The sequence below is a fragment of the Daktulosphaira vitifoliae genome, unplaced genomic scaffold (genome assembly GCF_025091365.1).
Source record: "Daktulosphaira vitifoliae isolate Bord-2020 unplaced genomic scaffold, ASM2509136v1 Scaffold_2, whole genome shotgun sequence".
Lineage (NCBI taxonomy): Eukaryota > Metazoa > Arthropoda > Insecta > Hemiptera > Phylloxeridae > Daktulosphaira > Daktulosphaira vitifoliae.
This window is the reverse complement of record NW_026099573.1, coordinates 39694567-39714066: the sequence shown is the minus strand read 5'-3', so window position 1 is coordinate 39714066 and position 19500 is coordinate 39694567. Positions and strand designations below refer to the sequence as shown.

The 19500-nt window shown below is 27.2% G+C and overlaps 1 protein-coding gene across 1 annotated transcript in view; it reads left to right on the top strand.

Moving 5' to 3' along the window:
- The window catches only part of LOC126899600 (laminin subunit alpha-1), a 75688-nt gene extending 58766 nt beyond the window's left edge, over positions 1-16922 (top strand). The window contains exons 15-50 of the mRNA XM_050674641.1: positions 3456-3633; positions 3702-3808; positions 3880-4060; positions 4127-4266; positions 4341-4568; positions 5633-5884; positions 5945-6118; positions 6179-6351; positions 6488-6622; positions 6685-6943; positions 7061-7257; positions 7331-7524; positions 7588-7841; positions 7922-8033; positions 9263-9407; positions 9467-9614; positions 9680-9844; positions 9977-10131; positions 10205-10343; positions 10512-10743; positions 10809-10979; positions 11042-11208; positions 11304-11471; positions 11559-12007; positions 12070-12238; positions 12302-12467; positions 12521-12762; positions 12826-12969; positions 13040-13099; positions 13161-13504; positions 13570-13870; positions 13934-14062; positions 14662-14814; positions 15133-15289; positions 15370-15732; positions 16508-16922. Of these exons, the coding sequence (XP_050530598.1) occupies positions 3456-3633; positions 3702-3808; positions 3880-4060; positions 4127-4266; positions 4341-4568; positions 5633-5884; positions 5945-6118; positions 6179-6351; positions 6488-6622; positions 6685-6943; positions 7061-7257; positions 7331-7524; positions 7588-7841; positions 7922-8033; positions 9263-9407; positions 9467-9614; positions 9680-9844; positions 9977-10131; positions 10205-10343; positions 10512-10743; positions 10809-10979; positions 11042-11208; positions 11304-11471; positions 11559-12007; positions 12070-12238; positions 12302-12467; positions 12521-12762; positions 12826-12969; positions 13040-13099; positions 13161-13504; positions 13570-13870; positions 13934-14062; positions 14662-14814; positions 15133-15289; positions 15370-15732; positions 16508-16656 (6900 nt within the window). The 3' untranslated portion in view covers positions 16657-16922. The remainder of the gene's footprint in view (positions 1-3455; positions 3634-3701; positions 3809-3879; positions 4061-4126; positions 4267-4340; positions 4569-5632; positions 5885-5944; positions 6119-6178; positions 6352-6487; positions 6623-6684; positions 6944-7060; positions 7258-7330; positions 7525-7587; positions 7842-7921; positions 8034-9262; positions 9408-9466; positions 9615-9679; positions 9845-9976; positions 10132-10204; positions 10344-10511; positions 10744-10808; positions 10980-11041; positions 11209-11303; positions 11472-11558; positions 12008-12069; positions 12239-12301; positions 12468-12520; positions 12763-12825; positions 12970-13039; positions 13100-13160; positions 13505-13569; positions 13871-13933; positions 14063-14661; positions 14815-15132; positions 15290-15369; positions 15733-16507) is intronic.
- Positions 16923-19500: the final 2578 nt, after the last annotated feature.

Below are 19500 nucleotides of genomic sequence, written 5' to 3'. Positions count from 1 at the left end.
CTCGGGATATTAGTTTGGGATTTCCATATTATTGAAACAATAATTTCCTATTTGACTTTCAATCTGGAATCTTATTTAATTTTATGATTCATTTATTAATAATAGACGAATCATTAAAAATTTAAAAATAATTATTTAGAAATATGTATACTACTTATTTTATGCTAGACTCAACAAAATTCATTATAACTAACTTAATGAAACCATTCTAGATTAAAATTAAATGTTTTTTTATTAAAACTTACACAAATCAGAAAACAGAAAAGTTTTGAATAGTGTAATTATTTTTGCTGATATCCAATATATACATTAATATATTTTTTAAATACAATTAATCATAAAAATTATGAATACATTAAATAAAAATACAATATAAGAGTTGCTGAGGAGATATTTAAAGTGATATACAATACATATTTAAATTGTATAATTTATTTTCAAAATAATTAGTTCATAATTAAAAAAAAAACTTGAGTTAGTTTTCATTATAAAACTATATTATTACCATGGCTCGGATATTATAGCACAAATAAAATATATATTTAGCACTTTATTATGCACTTAAAAATCCACAATAAGCCTTATAAATAGCACTAAAAACAGAAAAATACGATGAGTCTGAAATAAAAACATTGTATATGTAGGTAATATGAAGATAACGCGCAAGACCTATGTAAATACGATGATGGCGATAATAGTAGTACGTTTCACAGGAAATGAGCAAATTATTGTAAATGATATGAATTGTATTATCGACAACAACAACTGAATATATCACATTTGATAATCAAAATGCTTGTTAATTCTTGTTTTCATATTCACATGAATGTGCTAATATAGTTTTTTGTCAGTAAAATTTTGGTCATTTCAGATACATATAAACTAGCTAAAAATAGCACTTAAACTTAAAAATTAGCAAAATAGCACCAAAAACTGTAAACATGCAAAAATTAACAAAATATGCATTTGCTAAAACTTTCGAGCCCTGATTATTACATTACATTATACGATTATTGTTATTAAAAAAAAAATGATTACATTAGAATAAAATAAATGTACAAATAAAAATTATGGAGTTATATACCTCTTTTTAGACCATCTGTGGCATCATTTGGTATACAATAGGTCTAACTAAATCTCATTTTGTTTGTAAAGATTTGCTCTACATGATAAGTACTCAGACTTAAAAAAAAAGTCATTCTGTGGCTTTTAGAGGCTTTGTATCTTTCTCATCAACCCTCTTATGGTACTGGGGTAGGATTTGGAAATTTTTCTTAATCTATAAAGAAAACGTTATATATATTTTGAAATACCAAAATAATAAACCCTTTCTAAATCCGTTTTGTTTTGGAGTATTTTTTTTCAAAATACTAAGTAAATCTATTGTAATACTTTTAAATTTTACACATACAGTTAAGTAAAGTAATTAAGCGATAATTTTCCTTTGCTGCTAGTTTTTATTAGGTTNTTAATTAAGTAAAGTAATTAAGCGATAATTTTCCTTTGCTGCTAGTTTTTATTAGGTTTTTCTATTAGAATAATGTTATAATTCGGTGTTGAATTTATTGAGCCAATTAAATCGTCTTTAAGGTGTTGGTTTTCTTTTTAATGGGTGAATGATACTTAAGGTATTGATTTTTAATAATGTTTTCATTCGTCGGTGATTTAAAAGAGGTGTTAGTAATGTGTTTTCAATATCTTGTGTATAGTCCATGGTGTCATTAGATGGATCAGAGATATTAAATTGATTTAATAGGATATTATTTGTACCTTCAATCGTCTGTTTCTTCTTCTTCCGCGACTTCGGCCTTCAAGACCATGTCATCCAAAAAATTTGCCTTCAAATTTCCCTATCCAATGCCAACTCCTTCCAATCCATCCCTGGTCTCAATTTTACTGTGTCTTCTTTGATTCTAACTTCCCAGCGTAATCTTGGCCTTACAAGTGGTCGTTTTCCTTGTATATTCTTCTGTACTATTTTTACCAATGAACCTGTTTTTCGCCAATAATGACCTGCTCACTTTAGTCTCTCCTTGTATTTCTCTAGTAATTTCATCCATCACTATAGAGAATAAGTAAGGGCTTAAAGCAGAACCTTGGTGCACTCCTACTCTTACCCGAAAACCTTCTGATACTCCTCCTACGCTTTTTACCCTGGTACAAGTGCCATCATACATAACTTCTATCATATTAATGTACCTTTTCGAGATTCCTTTTTTCATTAATGCCCACTTTAAAACCTCTGTCGATACTCTGTCATACGCTTTCTCCAAATCTATAAATACCATACACAAATTTTTCTTCTTTTCCCTAAACTTTTCTATTAGTTGCCTCACACAAAATACTGGCTCCATTGTTGACTTACCAGGCATAAATCCAAACTGGGTTTTAGATACTGATGTCTCATTTCTTATTCTCTTATCTATTACCTTTTCCCAAATTTTCGTACTATGACTCATAAGCTTTATGCCTCTATAATTTCCACACTCCTGTATGTCACCTTTACCTTTAAGTATCGGCAATACTATTCCTTCATTCTTTTGAATTTTCTCATCAAATAGGATTTTATTAAAAAGATCCTGCAACCACCTTATGCCAACACCGCCTAATATTTTCCATACTTCTACTGGCACTTCATCTGATCCTACTGCTTTATTCTTTTTCATTAATGCCACAGCATCCCATACCTCTTTCTCACTAATTAAATCTACCAGATATACGAGATACCCTCGTGGATATAATGTTTTTTTTTTTTGGTACTCCTCATTCAATAATTTTTCAAAATACTCTTTCTACCTTTTTTCACGTCATCACTCGAGAGTACCTTATTATCAACACCTTATTTAATGATAATCTTTAGACCTTTTCTCTCTTAACTTTGTAAGTCTATAGATTTCTTTCTCGCCTTCCTTTGTTCCTAGCCTATCATACAACTAATCATACCTCTTAAACATCGCCTTACTTACTGCACACTTGGCTTCTTTGTACAAGCGTTTATACTCCATCCAGTCTTCTCTCCTTTTGCTCTTCTGCCATACTTTGAATTGCTTTTTCTTACTTTCTATGATTTTTTGAACGTCCTAATCCTATCACCGCATCCTCATACACTTTTAAGTATCTTATAAAAATGTAAATTTTTATTTTTGTTCACATCCTTATTCCTTAAATTAAATTAATTTAAGGTATTCCTTAAATCACACTATACTCTTTCTCTTCTCCATATCTAACTACTTTGCCTTTAAAATACAAGCAATTATTTATAGATTGGAAATTGGAAGATCAGTTTGTTAAATAATTAAGATAAAAATAACTGTTCATTATGATAGCTATATACGTAAAATCTTAGGAGGTATAATTATTTAAATATGTGGTTTTTGAAATTTTCTTAAAATATAACAAACTTATAAAAAAATAAATACATAATGAAAACAATTCAATTATAAATTGAATTTCAGGATGGGTTAGGCAATACGACAGCTAAATGTATAGATTGTACTTGCAATCATATTGGGTCAATATCTGATTTATGTGATCCTAGGACTGGTTTGTGTCCATGTAAAAGAGGTGTAACAGGAGTTAGCTGTGATACATGTTCAAAAGGTTTTCATTCTTTCTCTAGCCAAGGATGTGAAGGTTAGTAATCATCTTATTAAATACAAATGAATGCAATTTATTAAAATTTCTGTTGTATTTTTACTTAGAATGCAATTGTAATATAACTGGAAGTGTGGATAACAATTGTAGCAGTATCAATGGGCAGTGCAACTGTCAGTCCAATGTTAGTGGAATCTTATGCAACTCATGCACAGTAAGTAATAGACATACATAGGTATACATTTTTCATCATAATAGATAGTATAATGATAATAATATATTTAGGAAGGATACTGGAATATTTCGAATATGGGATGTCAAAAATGTCAATGTGATGAAATTGGTGCCATCAATAACTTGTGTGATGAAATTTCTGGTCAATGCTCTTGTAAACTAGGAGTGGGAGGTTTATTTTGTGATCAGTGCTTACCTGATTATTACGGATTTTCCACTTTGGGTTGTTCAAGTCAGTAATTAATTATAACTCTTCAATATATTATCATTTTCTATTGAAATTTTATTAATTGTCTAGAATGTGAATTATGTGATACATCTGGACACATTTGTGATATGGATACTGGAAGATGTGTATGCCCTCAGCTGACTGAAGGTTCAGAATGCAATCAATGCATGTCTAATGGTTTTGGCTGGGAGTACAAAAAAGGATGTCAAGTGAGCTAAAACATAAATTAATATTTTACTCATATGTTCAATTTTAATAATAAATATATTTTCTAAATTTTTAGGAATGCCAATGTGATTTATTTGGATCTTTTAACTCATTTTGTCATAACAAAACAGGAACATGTACGTGCAGAACTGGCTATGGTGGAGCTAAATGCAATAAATGTTCGTTTGGTTACTATGGATATCCTCGATGTCGACCCTGTGCATGTGATTATGCTGGAACTGAACCTAATAATTGTAATGGAACATTATGTGGTTGTGATGAATTTGGTCAATGTGATTGCAAAGTAAGCAAAGTTATTATTATAAAGTCAAGTAAAAGTTTATATGAACTTATCTGGATAAAAAATGTTGGTTATAATTTTTTTATTTATAAAATAATATAATAAGCATTAAAAATTTTTTGTATGTAAGAAACAGTATGTTATGATACTATGCTAATAATAATATATTTGTGTTATCAATGTAAAAATGTCAGTATGTGTCTGTCTGTCGAACAAGTTATTGAACTAATTGGAGGTGATATATTTTTTTATAAACAATAGTTTAAGGTGCTAAATTAGCAGTGTAGAGTTTCAATATATACTACACAATTGAGGTGCTATAAAAATCATAAAATTTTAAGTGAAGGTTATTTTTTTTAACTGTGTGATATCCTTTGTATTAAATAAATTTATAATTATTTAAGTATTTTTGTAAGTAACATTTATGTTAAGTATAGTATTTTGTAATCAATTTTAAAATATTGTGTTAAAAAGTATATTGTTTGTCATAGATTTACGTATAATTAATAATAATTAAATATAAATTCACAATATCGTTTTTAATTGATTGAAAATAAAATATTTTTATTTTATTTTTTCAATGTATATAGTAATATTAAAGCACAAGTACAATATATTAGACGGGTTCTCACCATTCTAAAGTATAGAAAAGGAATAAACATAAAAGATATTTTATTATAGATAAATGAATATAGTAAAAAAAAGTTTCACAAAAATCTTATTTTAAGAGAAATTGTGTGGCTAGCATTAAAAAAAAATCTCTTTATGTAGTTAAAATTATTAAAGAGCCAATGTACCTTAAAACATAAATTATAAAAGGCTACATATTATGATAGTGTAGTCATAAGTAAAATTCTTAAAAAATTTTTTACTATGAAATGTCCATAGTGACTAATCATTAAATATGAGATATGTTTGTCTATCTTTTATGCAAAAAATATTAATCAGCTACTAAAGATACATCACTTAAAATTGGTTAAATGATGTTCAAAAAGTTTAATTAAACCTTAAATAAAATGTTGAAGATATTTTATTGTTGGAAAATTAAATATTTTCTTTTATTTTAGATGAATGTTTTTGGAAAAAGATGTGATCAATGTAAAAATGGAACCTTTGGACTGGACCAAACAAATGCAGATGGATGCATTCCTTGTTTTTGTTTTGGTCGTAGTAGTTCATGTTCAGTAGCAGGTCTTACGTGGAATCAAATTAGACTACCTCAAACTCGAATATTAACTGTTCACTATGATACTAATAATAGCACTTTGTACAATGAAAGCGATTATCCAGTCAATACTCAAGAAATTTGCTATATAAGTGTAATTATTTATTAATCTGTATATTATGAAAGTATGACTTAGTTTCACTTTTTTTTATAGCTAGCAAATCCTGAAAACGAATTAAAAATGACGAAAGAAGAACAAAATCAATTATTGGTAATTAATAACTTAAAAATTATTCCAGGTACTATAGGTAATGTGGAAATAGGTGTGAAGTATTTATTTGATACACCTGTCTACTGGCAATTACCTTCACGATTTTCTGGTGATAGGGTAAATAGAAATAATATTACATTAAAATCTTATGATGTTTTATGAATTAATTTTCTACAGATTTTATCTTATGGTGGTTACATAAGATTTTCTATAGTCGCTGAAGGTGGAAACACTTTATTTCCTCAATATATTTTGTCATCTTACCCATTAATTCAAATTCAAGGAAATGAACACATTATTCTTGAATATTTTCCAAAATTTGTCAATAATGGATCCAGTCATCAAGTAAGGTACTGTATATTGTTGATACTCATTTATTTATTTATATGAGTAAATTGTTTTTTTTATCTATTGATTTTTCACTTTTTAATTTTTAAAATTGTTATTGAACATTTTATTTATTAAAACTAAATCATTATTTTTAAGATTACACGAATCATTATGGCAAATTAAAAACAATCCTGATGCCAAAGTTAGTCGAGAAATACTTATGCTTGCCTTACAAAATATAAAATATATATTCATTAGAGCAACCGATTCTGTTGACTTTACAAGTGCTACGTGAGTACACATTTTATACATTATTCATTAAAATATTTCTAAGTCTAGAAAATATTATGTAGTCTTAAAGATGTATGGCTAGAAACCGCAACAATGACATCAAGACGATCTGCACATCTGTCTGCTTCTCAACTAGTGGAGGTATGTGAATGTCCTCGAGAGTACAAATCATCTTCATGTCAAGATCCCAGTCTTGGTTATTTTAGATATTACAATAGTTCAGTTGGTGCAACCATTATAATACAAACTGTAGGTGAAGCTAAACAATGTCAGTGTAATGGTCGTTCAAAAGTTTGCAATGTAGAAACAGGAAAATGTGAAGTAAGCTGTTAAAACTAAATAAAATGTATCCATTCCCCAAATATTAAAGACATTGAATATCTTAGAATCAAAAATAATACAAAAATTATTAATATTACAAGGATTTCTTTTTCGCAGAATTGTACACAGAATACAGGGGGTGCTCACTGTGAAGTCTGTGCTGAAGGCTTCTATGGTGATCCATTTGGTGAAGGTTGTCATCCATGTCCTTGCCCTTCAGTTAATAAAAATTTTGCTAAGTCATGTAAAATCAACTTTGATGGAACATTAGTTTGTTATTGTAAAGTAGGTTACAAAGGACCCATGTGTGATCAGTAAGTTTTTAGAAATTTTTTTTATATTCACATAATAATATTAGTAGTGAAATTAAATTTTATTTAAAAATAGGTGTGAATACGGATGGTTTGGATATCCACGAAAAGATGGCGGAACTTGTGAACCATGTCATTGTAACAAATATGGTATGATAAGTGATGAATGTGATGAAGAAACAGGACAATGCAACTGCATGCCAAATATTACTGGTCGAGACTGTTCTATTTGCCAAGCAAATCATGTGTTGACTAGTAAAGGTTGCACGTGTAAGTAAAATTATAAAAATATAAGCATTGTATAATAAAATCCTAATAAAAATTATGTTATAGCATGTGAAAACAAATGTATCAGTACATTGTTAAATGAAGCAACTAAACAAATGAGGTTATTAAATGAATCATCTATTTATCTTGCTGAAGGAATGATTTCTCCCCCATGGTCATACTTATTGTTTCTTGAAAAAAATGTAACATTATTAAACAATATGCTTAATGACTCAACAAAAGCAAATTTGTTGTTGATTGATCTAGCTGATGAATTAGAACAAAATGTTATGAAAAAAGTTAAATATGCTTTTGTAAAGGTAATTGAATTGTTTTTCAAATTAATAATAGATATTTTATAAATTAAATTTAACTAAATTGAATTTTTTCTTATTAACAGGCTAAGAAAACTCTGAAAGGATCTCATCTTATTGAAAATGATGTAGAACTATTAAATAAATTAGCAAAAAATAGACTATTAAACACTATAGGACTTGAAAGAGAAATAGATGGTAAAGTATAATTTGACTACAATATATAGTTTAATTAGAAAAAGTAAAATAAAAACTAATTTTTTTAAATAATTATTTAATAAAAAAGTGATAATATTTATTAATATCGAATGAATTAATTAATTAACATTCTAATTTAAATCAAACTGATATAAAGAAATATATTAATTATATGAACTCCATTAAATGGTACCTCATACAGTCTATATAACATAGAATTGTTGATTTCTCATAGTAGTAATATAATAATAGGCAGGGCAGTGCTACTACACAGTTGAGNTAGGAGGATGTAACAGAGACAGGTACCTTGGGTGCTACACAGTTGAGTTGTGCCGTAAATACATTAATAAAAATTTTTTTTGCACAAGATGTACACTGTTTTAAAATATACATATATATATTAGTATATATTTTATATCAGTTGTTGTTATTACTTTTGTATGTATAAAATATTTTATATCTATACCGTAGATAAGACAAAGAAAGTTGTATCTTATTTGTGCTTAAAATTTAAATATTAAACTTAAACTTTTATTTTCTTTAATAGGAACCCCTATTTTCAATTTATTCATATAGAAAAGACACATTCAAATAATTTTGTTAAAAGATTTGGATTTAAAGTACTAATTTGTCATTAATTTGGTTAACCTAATAGTAAAATCAACAATAAACTATTTCAATGGGTTATAAATTATTTTTGTCGTATTTATTAAGAAAACTTTTCCACACTGGTCATTCAACAATAGACGATAGTAAACTTTTGTTGAACATTATAGTATATATCTATTAATAGACATTAATTATTAAAAAAAAAATTTGTTTAATGAATAAAATCCAATTGTACCTCTGACAATTGATAACTACTGTATACTACACAGAAAATTATCAATTGAAAATACTTTCCAAGAAAATGAGTGTCTTATTCTTAATGAATAACTCTGTATACTGTTAAGATTAGGGTGTTATTAAAAGTGTAGTGAATGGCTTTGATTTAGCGTTTAATATATGTAAAATCTTTCATAAAAGTAAATTTAATTTCTACCCATATTAAATAGGGACACCAAATAAATGTTTGTCCTAGCACGCCAATGATAATTAGTTCAACACTGATAAAAGGATATATTAACAATAAGGGAAAATTCTCTATTTATGGACTACAGTTTTTAAAAGAGTTATCTAGTTAACAATAATTGTCTATGTTAAATTATAATTATTTTTTCATTATTTAGAGTTAGTTATAAACCTACAGACATATAGTGTAGAAGAAATATCCCGAGTAAATATATTAAGTACTCTAGAAGAAGCAAAAAATTTGTTAAACAAAATAAACAATATTGACTTTGAGCCATCAGTTGAACCCTTAGTCATACTCAAGTATTATTACTATTAAAAATATCTTATTTAAAAGTACTAAGAAAACTTGTCTGTTTTAGGGTATGTTCTCAAGCTATGGAAAATTTACAATTAAACACAGGGAGTCAAGCTCTGACTATTGAGCTCAAAATCAAATTTGAAAACCTTTTAAATAAAGTGAAAGACTTTGACCTCATTTTATCTAATATATCTGTTATTTCAGAATCGGTACCAATTTCATTTCACTTGCTATTCATTAAGTAATTAAATAATATATTTTTTACTTAATTTAGGTAATACAGTTAAAGAAAAACAATCAAAAATCTTTGTATTTGGTCAATAAAATTATAGAAGATATTAATCGAATGGAAATTATGTTTAATATACTTTATGGAGATGCTTCGAATGCTATAAAAAAGGCTAAAGCTAACTTTTTATCGAGTTCAGATAATTTTGAAGTACTGTACCTCATATATATTAATTAAATAAATGTTACCCTCCCTTTCCTTAAAAAAATGTTTTTTGGAGTTAACATATTAATGATTATTAAATTTAAATTTGTTATTCATACATTATTACTATTATGATAGGAATTGTTCAATATTAGACCCAGATTAGAAAGCTTCAGAAAACAGTTTAATAGTGGTAAAAATATAGATGCTCAATTAAATGATGAGTTACTTTTAGTGAACACAGCTGAAATACATGCAAGTTATCTTTTACAAACTGCTCAAAAATATGCAGAGTGAGATATTGTATAATTTTACATTTTATAAAATTATTATTTAATTAGGATTTCTTTGGTTTTGTTTACTTAGATTATTTAAGCCAATTAAACACGATGCAAATGTCACATTACAAGCTAGTAATGCTTACTTAAATATTGTTGAATTACTTCAATTAGCTCATAATTCAGCAATCAATGCTAGCAAATTAGCAGAAACTTCATATAAAACTGTAATTTAATATTTTAAATAAATATATTTTGATAATTTTTTCTAACTTAAAAAGTTTATTTTTAACATTTAAAATTGTAATATTATTTAAAAAATTAACTGTCATACTTACAATAATTTTTGTATTGTTAAGTTATGTAATTTAAACAACTTAATTTCGGTTATTTAGTCATATCCAGGATTATACCAAGAAATGTTTTTTCATAAAACAAAAACTGCTGAAGAATCATCAAAACTTGTTTACCAGAACATATTAGAATCTATGAAAATTGTAAATTCTTTTAAAACAGAATTTGATTTAGAAATGATGAACTTAGAAAACATTAAAAATGATATACGTCAAGTTATTAAAAATGATAATAGCAATTCTAAACAAATAACTGAACTAGAACAATCTGAAGGTATTAATAAATTATTTAAAAAGTTATTTCTTTAATCTGTAATAGTTCTGTTTGTTTTCATTTAGGTATGAATACTGAATTTAATAGGGAGGATATTGATCCTTTGGTTGAATCATTGACCAATGTTGAAACTAAAATAAATAAAATTCAATATGACATAGATAGTAGACTGCGTCCAGCTCTATTTCAATTAAATGGTGAAGGAGAACCATCACTGACTGTTGCTCAAAATAAAAGTAATAAAGAAATATAACTCATTCTTCAATTATTTATAACTAATAAATTTAACATTTTACAGTTGATGAAGTTGAAATTAATGGCAAAAAAGCTATAGACCTATTAAATAATGTTTTTAAGTCTACTGAAAACTTTAATAAAGAATTGTCTTCTTGGAATGACACTATGGCATCAAAACTTGAAAGTCTACGAAATAAAATTACTGAAGCGCGTCAAATTTCTGATGGTGTAAGTATTTTTCTATACTTAAAATTTCCATGGATGAAATAAAAACTTTATTTAAAAAAAATAATAATAATATCTCATGTCTCTTTAAATTTAAGATTCGAATCTCAATAACAGGTCTAGAAAGTGACATTGACAATGTTTGTATTAGAACATATCAACCAAAATTTCTAGAACCTAGTACTAGAACTACTATAGTTTTGTCATATGCCATAAGCTCTAATGCGAGAGATGCACTACTCTTCTATCTTTTGAGTAAAAGTACCGTAAGTATTATAATAAGTACTAATTTTAAAAATAATAATATTACTTTTTTTCTAAAAAACTTTAACTATATTTAGTTTAATTTATAGGGTGATTTTGTAGCCATTGAAATGGTCAACCGAAAGATAAGATTCCTGTGGAATGTTGGAGGTGGTATTGGAGAAATTACTCATCCGATGCATATACAAACAGCAAATGATCTAAATAATGATCAACATTGGTACAGAATTGAAGCTGAACGAGTTCAAAATGTGGGTAAATTATTAATAAGACCTCAGGTAGTTCCTAGTGGATCATCATTAGCTATGATGGCACCATATACAAATATGTCAGGGGCTGGCATGGGGCGATTGGATGTTAATTCTGATGATATGATATGGATAGGAGGAATTGATAAAGCACCACTTCCACCATACCTACTCTCTAGGCAATTAGGTCTAACTGGTTGCTTGCATCAGGTATGGTTGGATGGATGGCCTATTGGTTTATGGAACTTTAAGTCACAACCATCTGGTATTTGTAGCGCTTGCATGGAAGGGTAGAGTTTTTAAATTATTTATCACAAAGAATGTGTGTAAATTAATTTACTTTTTATTTTAGAGCTGAAGAAGTTGTTGATGATGGTTCCTATAGGTTTTCTGGGGAAGGCTATTCAGTTTTACACCATGACAATACTATTGCTTACAATAAATATTTGTTCAGTGTGTCACTGAACTTTAAAACTTTTGATGAGAAATCATTGTTATTCTTAGCTGAAGGATCACAACCCGTAAGTTAGATAAATTAAAATTGTGTTAAACTGAAACTTAAAAAAACTAATTATTTTGTATAGAACCAATATGTTGAAATCAGGCTTCAAGATGGAAAAATTGTTTTTCGTGTTAGTTATTCAGGTTACTCACTTTTAGAATTATCCACCACAAGTAGGTATAATATTGGTACTTGGACAAGATTGGAAGCAACTAGATATTTTGACAGAAAAAAGAAAGTGGAAAAAGGTAAGCTTTATTAGATTTAATTAGAACATATTCTAAACTACCTCTTTAAACAGGAGTATTAAAGGTAGGTAGTGAATCAAAAGAAGGTGTACCATCACCTCCACCTAATCAAAATGACATACCAGAACTTTCGGAAACACAGTATATGATTGGCGGAGTACCTCCAGGTTTTAAACCCAGCAATAGCCTATCTAAATCATTTTTAGGATGCATGTCGGATATCCAAATAGCTCAACAAGGGTACAATCCCATGAGAGGGAACTCATGGGGTGTACATTCTACATGTTCAGATAAAGTAGATAAATTTTAGGTATTTATATTTTGTATGGTTTTTAATAAATTTTTTGAAAATTTAAAGCCTCTGACTGTGGTTGGGTTCTATGGAAATGGTTATTTAGAATTAGCTTCACATACTTTAAAAAAGAAAGCATCATTTGGATTTATGTTCGCTACTTTGCAGCAAGATGCACTTTTGATGATGTCAACAACAGAAATGCTTATTGTTAGTATTTCACTTTAGAATTTCTTTTAATTATATGTATTCTAATATTTTACTTATAATTTATAAACAGTCTGGAACATTTAAGGATAATGAGAACATTGAAGAAATCAATAATAATATAGAACAAGAGGTACATAAAAGCATCAATTTATTCTTTTTTGTGTATTTCAATTTTTTTTTTATTTACTTAGAACAAGCTTAATTACTATTCAGTAAGTTTAAGACGAGGGCAAATAGATATTAGGATAAATGCGGGTAAAGGAGAAGTAAGATTAGCCAGTGAAGGATTTGAATTTGGAGATGGAAAATATCATTCTATTATGGTGACAAAGAATGGCAAGAAACTTGAACTTCGTATTGATGATGTACTTCATTCATTTTCATCTCTACCTGAAGGATCAAGTGTGGTGAAAGCATCAGGTGTTGCAGGTGGCTTGTTTTTGGGAGGACTTCCAACTGAAATTAATACTACTGGCAAAGCTGTGTCAAACATTCCTCTAATGGGTACAATTAAAGATGCAATTTTTAATGACCAGTAAGTACCACAGTAGTATGTAAAGAATAACTACAAACATGTGTTCATATATATTTTGTTGATAGGCTTTTGTATTTTGATTCTCCAATTGAATTTGAACATGCAGCTATTGGACAAGTAGGCCCAGTCCCACGACCTGGCAGTAATATAACAAATGAGATAGCATCCATGACTTCGCCTGAAAAACTATCAGGGTGTGGGAAAGAAGGAAGTTTTTCTCTAGAACCAGGAGCTGTTAAATTCGGTGATAATCCACACAGCTATGTTCAAGTTTCTTTCTCAAAACGACATAACGTGCAACGTAATTTTATAATGGATTTTCGATTTAGAAGCTTCTATTCAAATGGATTGGTGTTTTTGTTAACAGTGAGTTCTTAGTTTCTACGATTTTTTTAAACAACATAACTTAATAAAGTAGTCTTAATTTAGGGTAACAAAGCCAGAAGTAATTATATGGCTATGCACTTGTACAATGGTCGAATCCAGTTAGTGTTAAAAGCTCGTAAAAGGATAGAGTTATCTACTCAAGCTGTATACAATGATGGAATGTGGCACAAGGTTAACAAAATTATTTAAACTTTATTACTTATATTTACTAATATACCATTATTATTACATTATTACATTATACTCATATTCAAAGATAGGCTAGTTAATGGAAATAATTAACTTAAGTTAAGTTAAGTAGGAACATTGTCTATATGTTTACCATTAAAAGTTAAAAATTATTTTTAACCTAACTGTTTAAAAAAGTTTATTTGATATTATTAGTCCAACCCAATCAAAACAAAAAAAATCATAAAATTATTTTTATTGTTATATAAATATATTATTTAGGATAGGGAAAAATTAAATTTAACTCTGCTTTATTCTAGCACCTTTGATAAGTAATTGTGTTAATATTGAATTTTTTTAATTTAAATCTTGTACACAGTGTATAAATATAAAAAAATATTTTGTAACTTTGAATGTAGCTTGATTGTTATTATTTAATTAACTAAAAAAAACTAAGTAAATTAACCAGTAAATTAAAAGTTAATTAGAAAAATAATTAACTAGTTACTTTGAAAAGTTAAGAAAAAATTATTTTTTTAACTATTTAATGCTCACTATTACTAATATTTATTTATATTTATTAATCATACTGTTTGTTGCAGGTACAACTGATTAAAGATAACAGAACTATTCACTTCATCATTGATTCAATATCTCACGAAAAATTGAATTTAACAAAAAAACTAAACTTGGGTAACATAATGTATGTTGGTGGTATACCTGAAGAAAAAGATATACGGATACCAGAGTTGTTGGTAAATCTTATGACAATTGAGGCTTTATAATAAAAAAAAGATATTGTCTAAAAAAATCAAAATTTTTTATTATTTTTATGGAAAATACAGTAAATACACATCTTAATAACCTGATGAAAATCTAAATCAAATATTAAAATAAAATTAGAATTATGTTGAAATGAGAAAAAAATTCTCATCATTAGATTACTATGTGTTAAACAAACATTTTTTTCCTATTCCTGAATAAAAAAAAGGTTTTATAATGAAGTATCTTTTTCATTATCATTGCATCAATTTTTAAAAATATCAGCATTTTTATTCATGACTTCTATGCAGGATATTCATCCATTTATGGGTTGTATGCAAGGATTTGCTCTAAATCATCAAGAAGAAGAATTAGTTAGCGAAAAAGCCATTAGACACAAAGTAGGGCAATGTTTCCCTCAAGTTGAGAAAGGATCATACTTTCCAGGTGATGCCTATGCTATTTACAGTAAGTCATAAAATATTTAACATTTTAATTTTTATAGGAATTTCCAATGATTATTATTTATATATATATATATTTTTAAGAAAACAAATACTATGTGGGAGCACTACTTGAGTTATCTTTAGAATTCAGAACAACTCAAACCACTGCTATTTTATTGTCAGTATCTGAACCAGAAGGATACCCAGCATTATCACTTGAACTAAACCAGGGCAAAGTAGTTTTATCTGGTGATATGGGCGATCGCCGACCTTTCCGAGTAGAGCAGAGTTTTCAATCTGACTTTGCTATGTGTGACAATAAATGGCATAAAATTCAAGCATTTTATGTAGAAGACAAATTAACGCTCAAAGTTGATCAATTTGAACAAAAATATTGGCTTTTAGACAATGGTCATATTACTGAAGCACACACAAATAGCCCTTTGTATATAGGTGGGCTGCCAGGTAATAAAAAAGTTATTTTTTAATTATACTAAAATATAAATATATATAAATGATTTCAATAAATATTAATCACACTGAAACTTAATAAAACAGTGAAAGTAGTATACCATTGTTTTTTAGCAAATGTTGTGTATTAGTAAATATTTCACTAATTTTTAAAATAAAACATCTAATTGAGTAACACATTTTTTTTATGTCAAGAGTTCATTTATTTAACATATTAGTCATTATTTTTATTACATTTATTGTTAAAATTTTAGAATGTAGTTATTTAACAAATTTTTTTTTTTGTTTTTATTAAAATTATTGTTTGCTTATGGCTAATATTATTTTTAAATAAAAAAATATTTACAATATATGTTTATATAGATGTCCCAACCTGTTTTGACAAATTCTATAATTTTTGATCCACTGGATATATTTTGTTATTTTAATTTTAAAATAATTTTTACAATTTTTTAACTATGTTAAAAACATATTTTTATTATCTGTTTAATAAAAAAAAAATGTCATTTTTTCAAAATTTCAAAATAGCTACTCTTTAATATCTTTCTTGCAAAAAAATTTGATGAGTCTATAACAACTTAGGGATAAGTACTTAGATTTACAAGTATTTTAATATATTAAGTAGGTATGTAGAAATGCGTGGTTGGGCACAACTCATACTGGTATGTATGCTCTACACCTGATTAAATTTAAAATGTAACTAGATATTATTAAATATTATTGATTAGTTAAGTTATAGAAACAATCATAATTTTTAATATGTTTGCAGATACAGCATCTAGTGGTACTCTAGGCACAAGAGAAAATTTTAAAGGCTGTATTAGAAACCTAATTATTGGAAGTGAACGTACTGATTGGACAGATATGGCTTCACTACATAATATCTTATTAAGTTCATGTCCACTAGTTATTTACTGAAAAAAAAATTTGAATATTTTATTTTTAAATCATGACTGTTAACCTTAATTGTTTGAGCTGCCATTGTAAATATTTTAATATTTTAAAATCATAAATTTGTATAATATGAATTAACATTTTATTATCAATGTAAATAAAATTATTTTTAAATTATTTAAAATACTGAATGTAAATAACTGTTGTATTAGTAAAAATAAGGAATAATCAATACTATATAAATAATATTATTAAGCTTTTTATTTCACTGCCTTATGTATATTTATTTGTTATGACCAAAATATAATAAATAAGATTAAGAAATAATTGTAAAATAAATAACTTTTTTTCTATGTTGATAAAAAAATTAAAAACTTATGATAAATAAAAAATATATATTTAAAGACATTAAAAATATTTAAAATATATTCATATATTTAAGGTATAGTATTATTACTGTTAAAAATCTACTACAAAAGTAATTTTTTAAAAATGTATGTTTTTTACTAAATAATTTCTTAAAAAATGCCCATTATTAATTATTAAGGTTTCCTTATTATTATTTTTTTTTTTTGTATAAATATTTTTATAATAAGACATAAAATTATCTTAATTTTTATTAGGTATTGTACCTTAAATTTATATTTATATTGGCATAACATCTTATAAACTATTTTTTAAACATTAGAGCATCGTTTTGAAAATAATAGATATTAACTATGTATAATTTATATAAGTTATAAATTCAGGGTAAAGACGCACGCATGCTACACCTATTATATTTATACTTAAATGAAACAAAAATTAATAAGCATCTCGAAGATATAAAGATAAAATAATTTATAACTGTTTCAGTCCTAAGAAAATATAATACTATTTTAATTAGATACAAACAGAGTAATTTACAAAAATGTGAAATCCAATAAATTTTCATAATTGTATTGAAATTAAACTATATTAATTTTAAACTATTGCTTGTTAAATTACTTTCAAAAATTATTTTTATTACTAATAACAAATTTAATAAAATACTGCAATAAACTAAATAAAACTGATGATGCGATGTATAGGAAAATAAAGAACCGTGTATTACCCAAAAGTGCAGTGTTGAAAAGTGTTAACTATACTATACATTAGACTGTTAGCGATATTTCTTTGATATGAGAGTTTATTTTGAATAATGGACACAATACTTTTAACTGTTTTAATATAATACTTATTTAACCTTTTTAGGTACAGCATACAATTATAAAAAACAGATGATAAAATAATAATACTTTGATTGGGTTAGGTGGATGTAAAATAATGCCCGATCTCAAGCAGTTGGGATTAAGGCGAGGAAGAAGATGACATAATAATAATAATTACTCAGTGTAGCCATGAAGAAGGAGAAATGTATGGATATAACGTGCGAAAACATTAAAAAATTATGGCTGCGAGTAGAATGAACAAAGCATACAAAATAATTAAAAACTTGTCAAGATTACCGAAGCCAAGAAACAAAATGGTGACCGATTGTTTCTAATAAGCGATTAGTTTTATTTGTACTATAAAAAAAAATGAAAAATTTATAATTAATACATAAAAAGTCAAGCCTTATAACTTAATCAAATATTTTATTTAAAATACGTGTCTATCGAAGTTTGTTTTTTTTTATTGAGTAACTCCATGTCCATATTTTCATAGAAGTAGTGCTGCTCAAAGTCTTTTTCATCCGCACGGTGCTGGACTACTCTCCTGAGGACACTAAGAGCTTCTATAATTTCTATGTTTGATGGGGATGCCTCGTTGTCTTCTTCTTCTTCGTCAGTATTGGTTTGTTCAATTGTTTGAGAATTCAATACCGCATTGCAAGTCTCTTCTTCAGTTTGAATCTTTTTCGACTACCACTTTCATTTTCCATTGTTGCGCGTTCAATATTCGAACGATCTTTTAAAATCCTATTTAATGTGGAATGAGAAACGTTTAAATGAGCTGCGGCATTACGTAAACTAATTTTTGGAAGCACATCGTATGACTTTATTAACTCGCACTTCTGTTTCAAACTTAAATCTTGGCGTTTAGACATTTTTAGGTCTTTAAAAAAACGAATCACTCATCGCCTTTACGTACGCACGCCGAAGCTGAACTACAAAACATACGCACAGGAAAGAGCTTCTCATACATAATAAACACACGTTTAAAAATAAACGTAAAGACAGCGAAGATAAGGTTAAAGTGCATTAGTTATCGCCGGATAACCGGTGTATATGTCAACCTAATTGTTTCAAATAACCGATATGATGTTTCAATAATACGATTGTATCAATTATCCGTGTTTCCAATAAGCGGCTTCCACTGAATATATATATATATATATAATATTAATAATACGTACACATGTACGGGTATGAAAACCAAAAATAAAATTTTAGAGGAATAGTATTTGCCGACGTGTGGTGAGCGGGGTGGGGGGGGATGAATGCGTCACGAAAGTCTAGTCTCAAGGTCATAGACGACGGGATACGCGAGAATAATAACATGTGGCGCGTGGAGAGTTCCATACATACATACAGATGAAACTAATAAAAGCGTGTTAATTATTTTAATTCTCATAAAATTTTCTATACAAATATGCCAATTTCAAACTTGCAGTTACAAATTACAAATTTTTTAGCTTCGATGCGAAGCTGAGAAGGTATTATTTTACTATGATGTGTTTTTTTTTTTTTTTTTTTNTGCGAAGCTGAGAAGGTATTGCTTTTACTATGATATGTTTTGTTTGTTTTTTTTTGTGTCTGTTACCACTTTTTCTCAGCTCTCACCGAACGGATTTCTTTCAACGATACGTCAAAAGCCCACAAATCGTATCTAGTCTATAAACTTTAG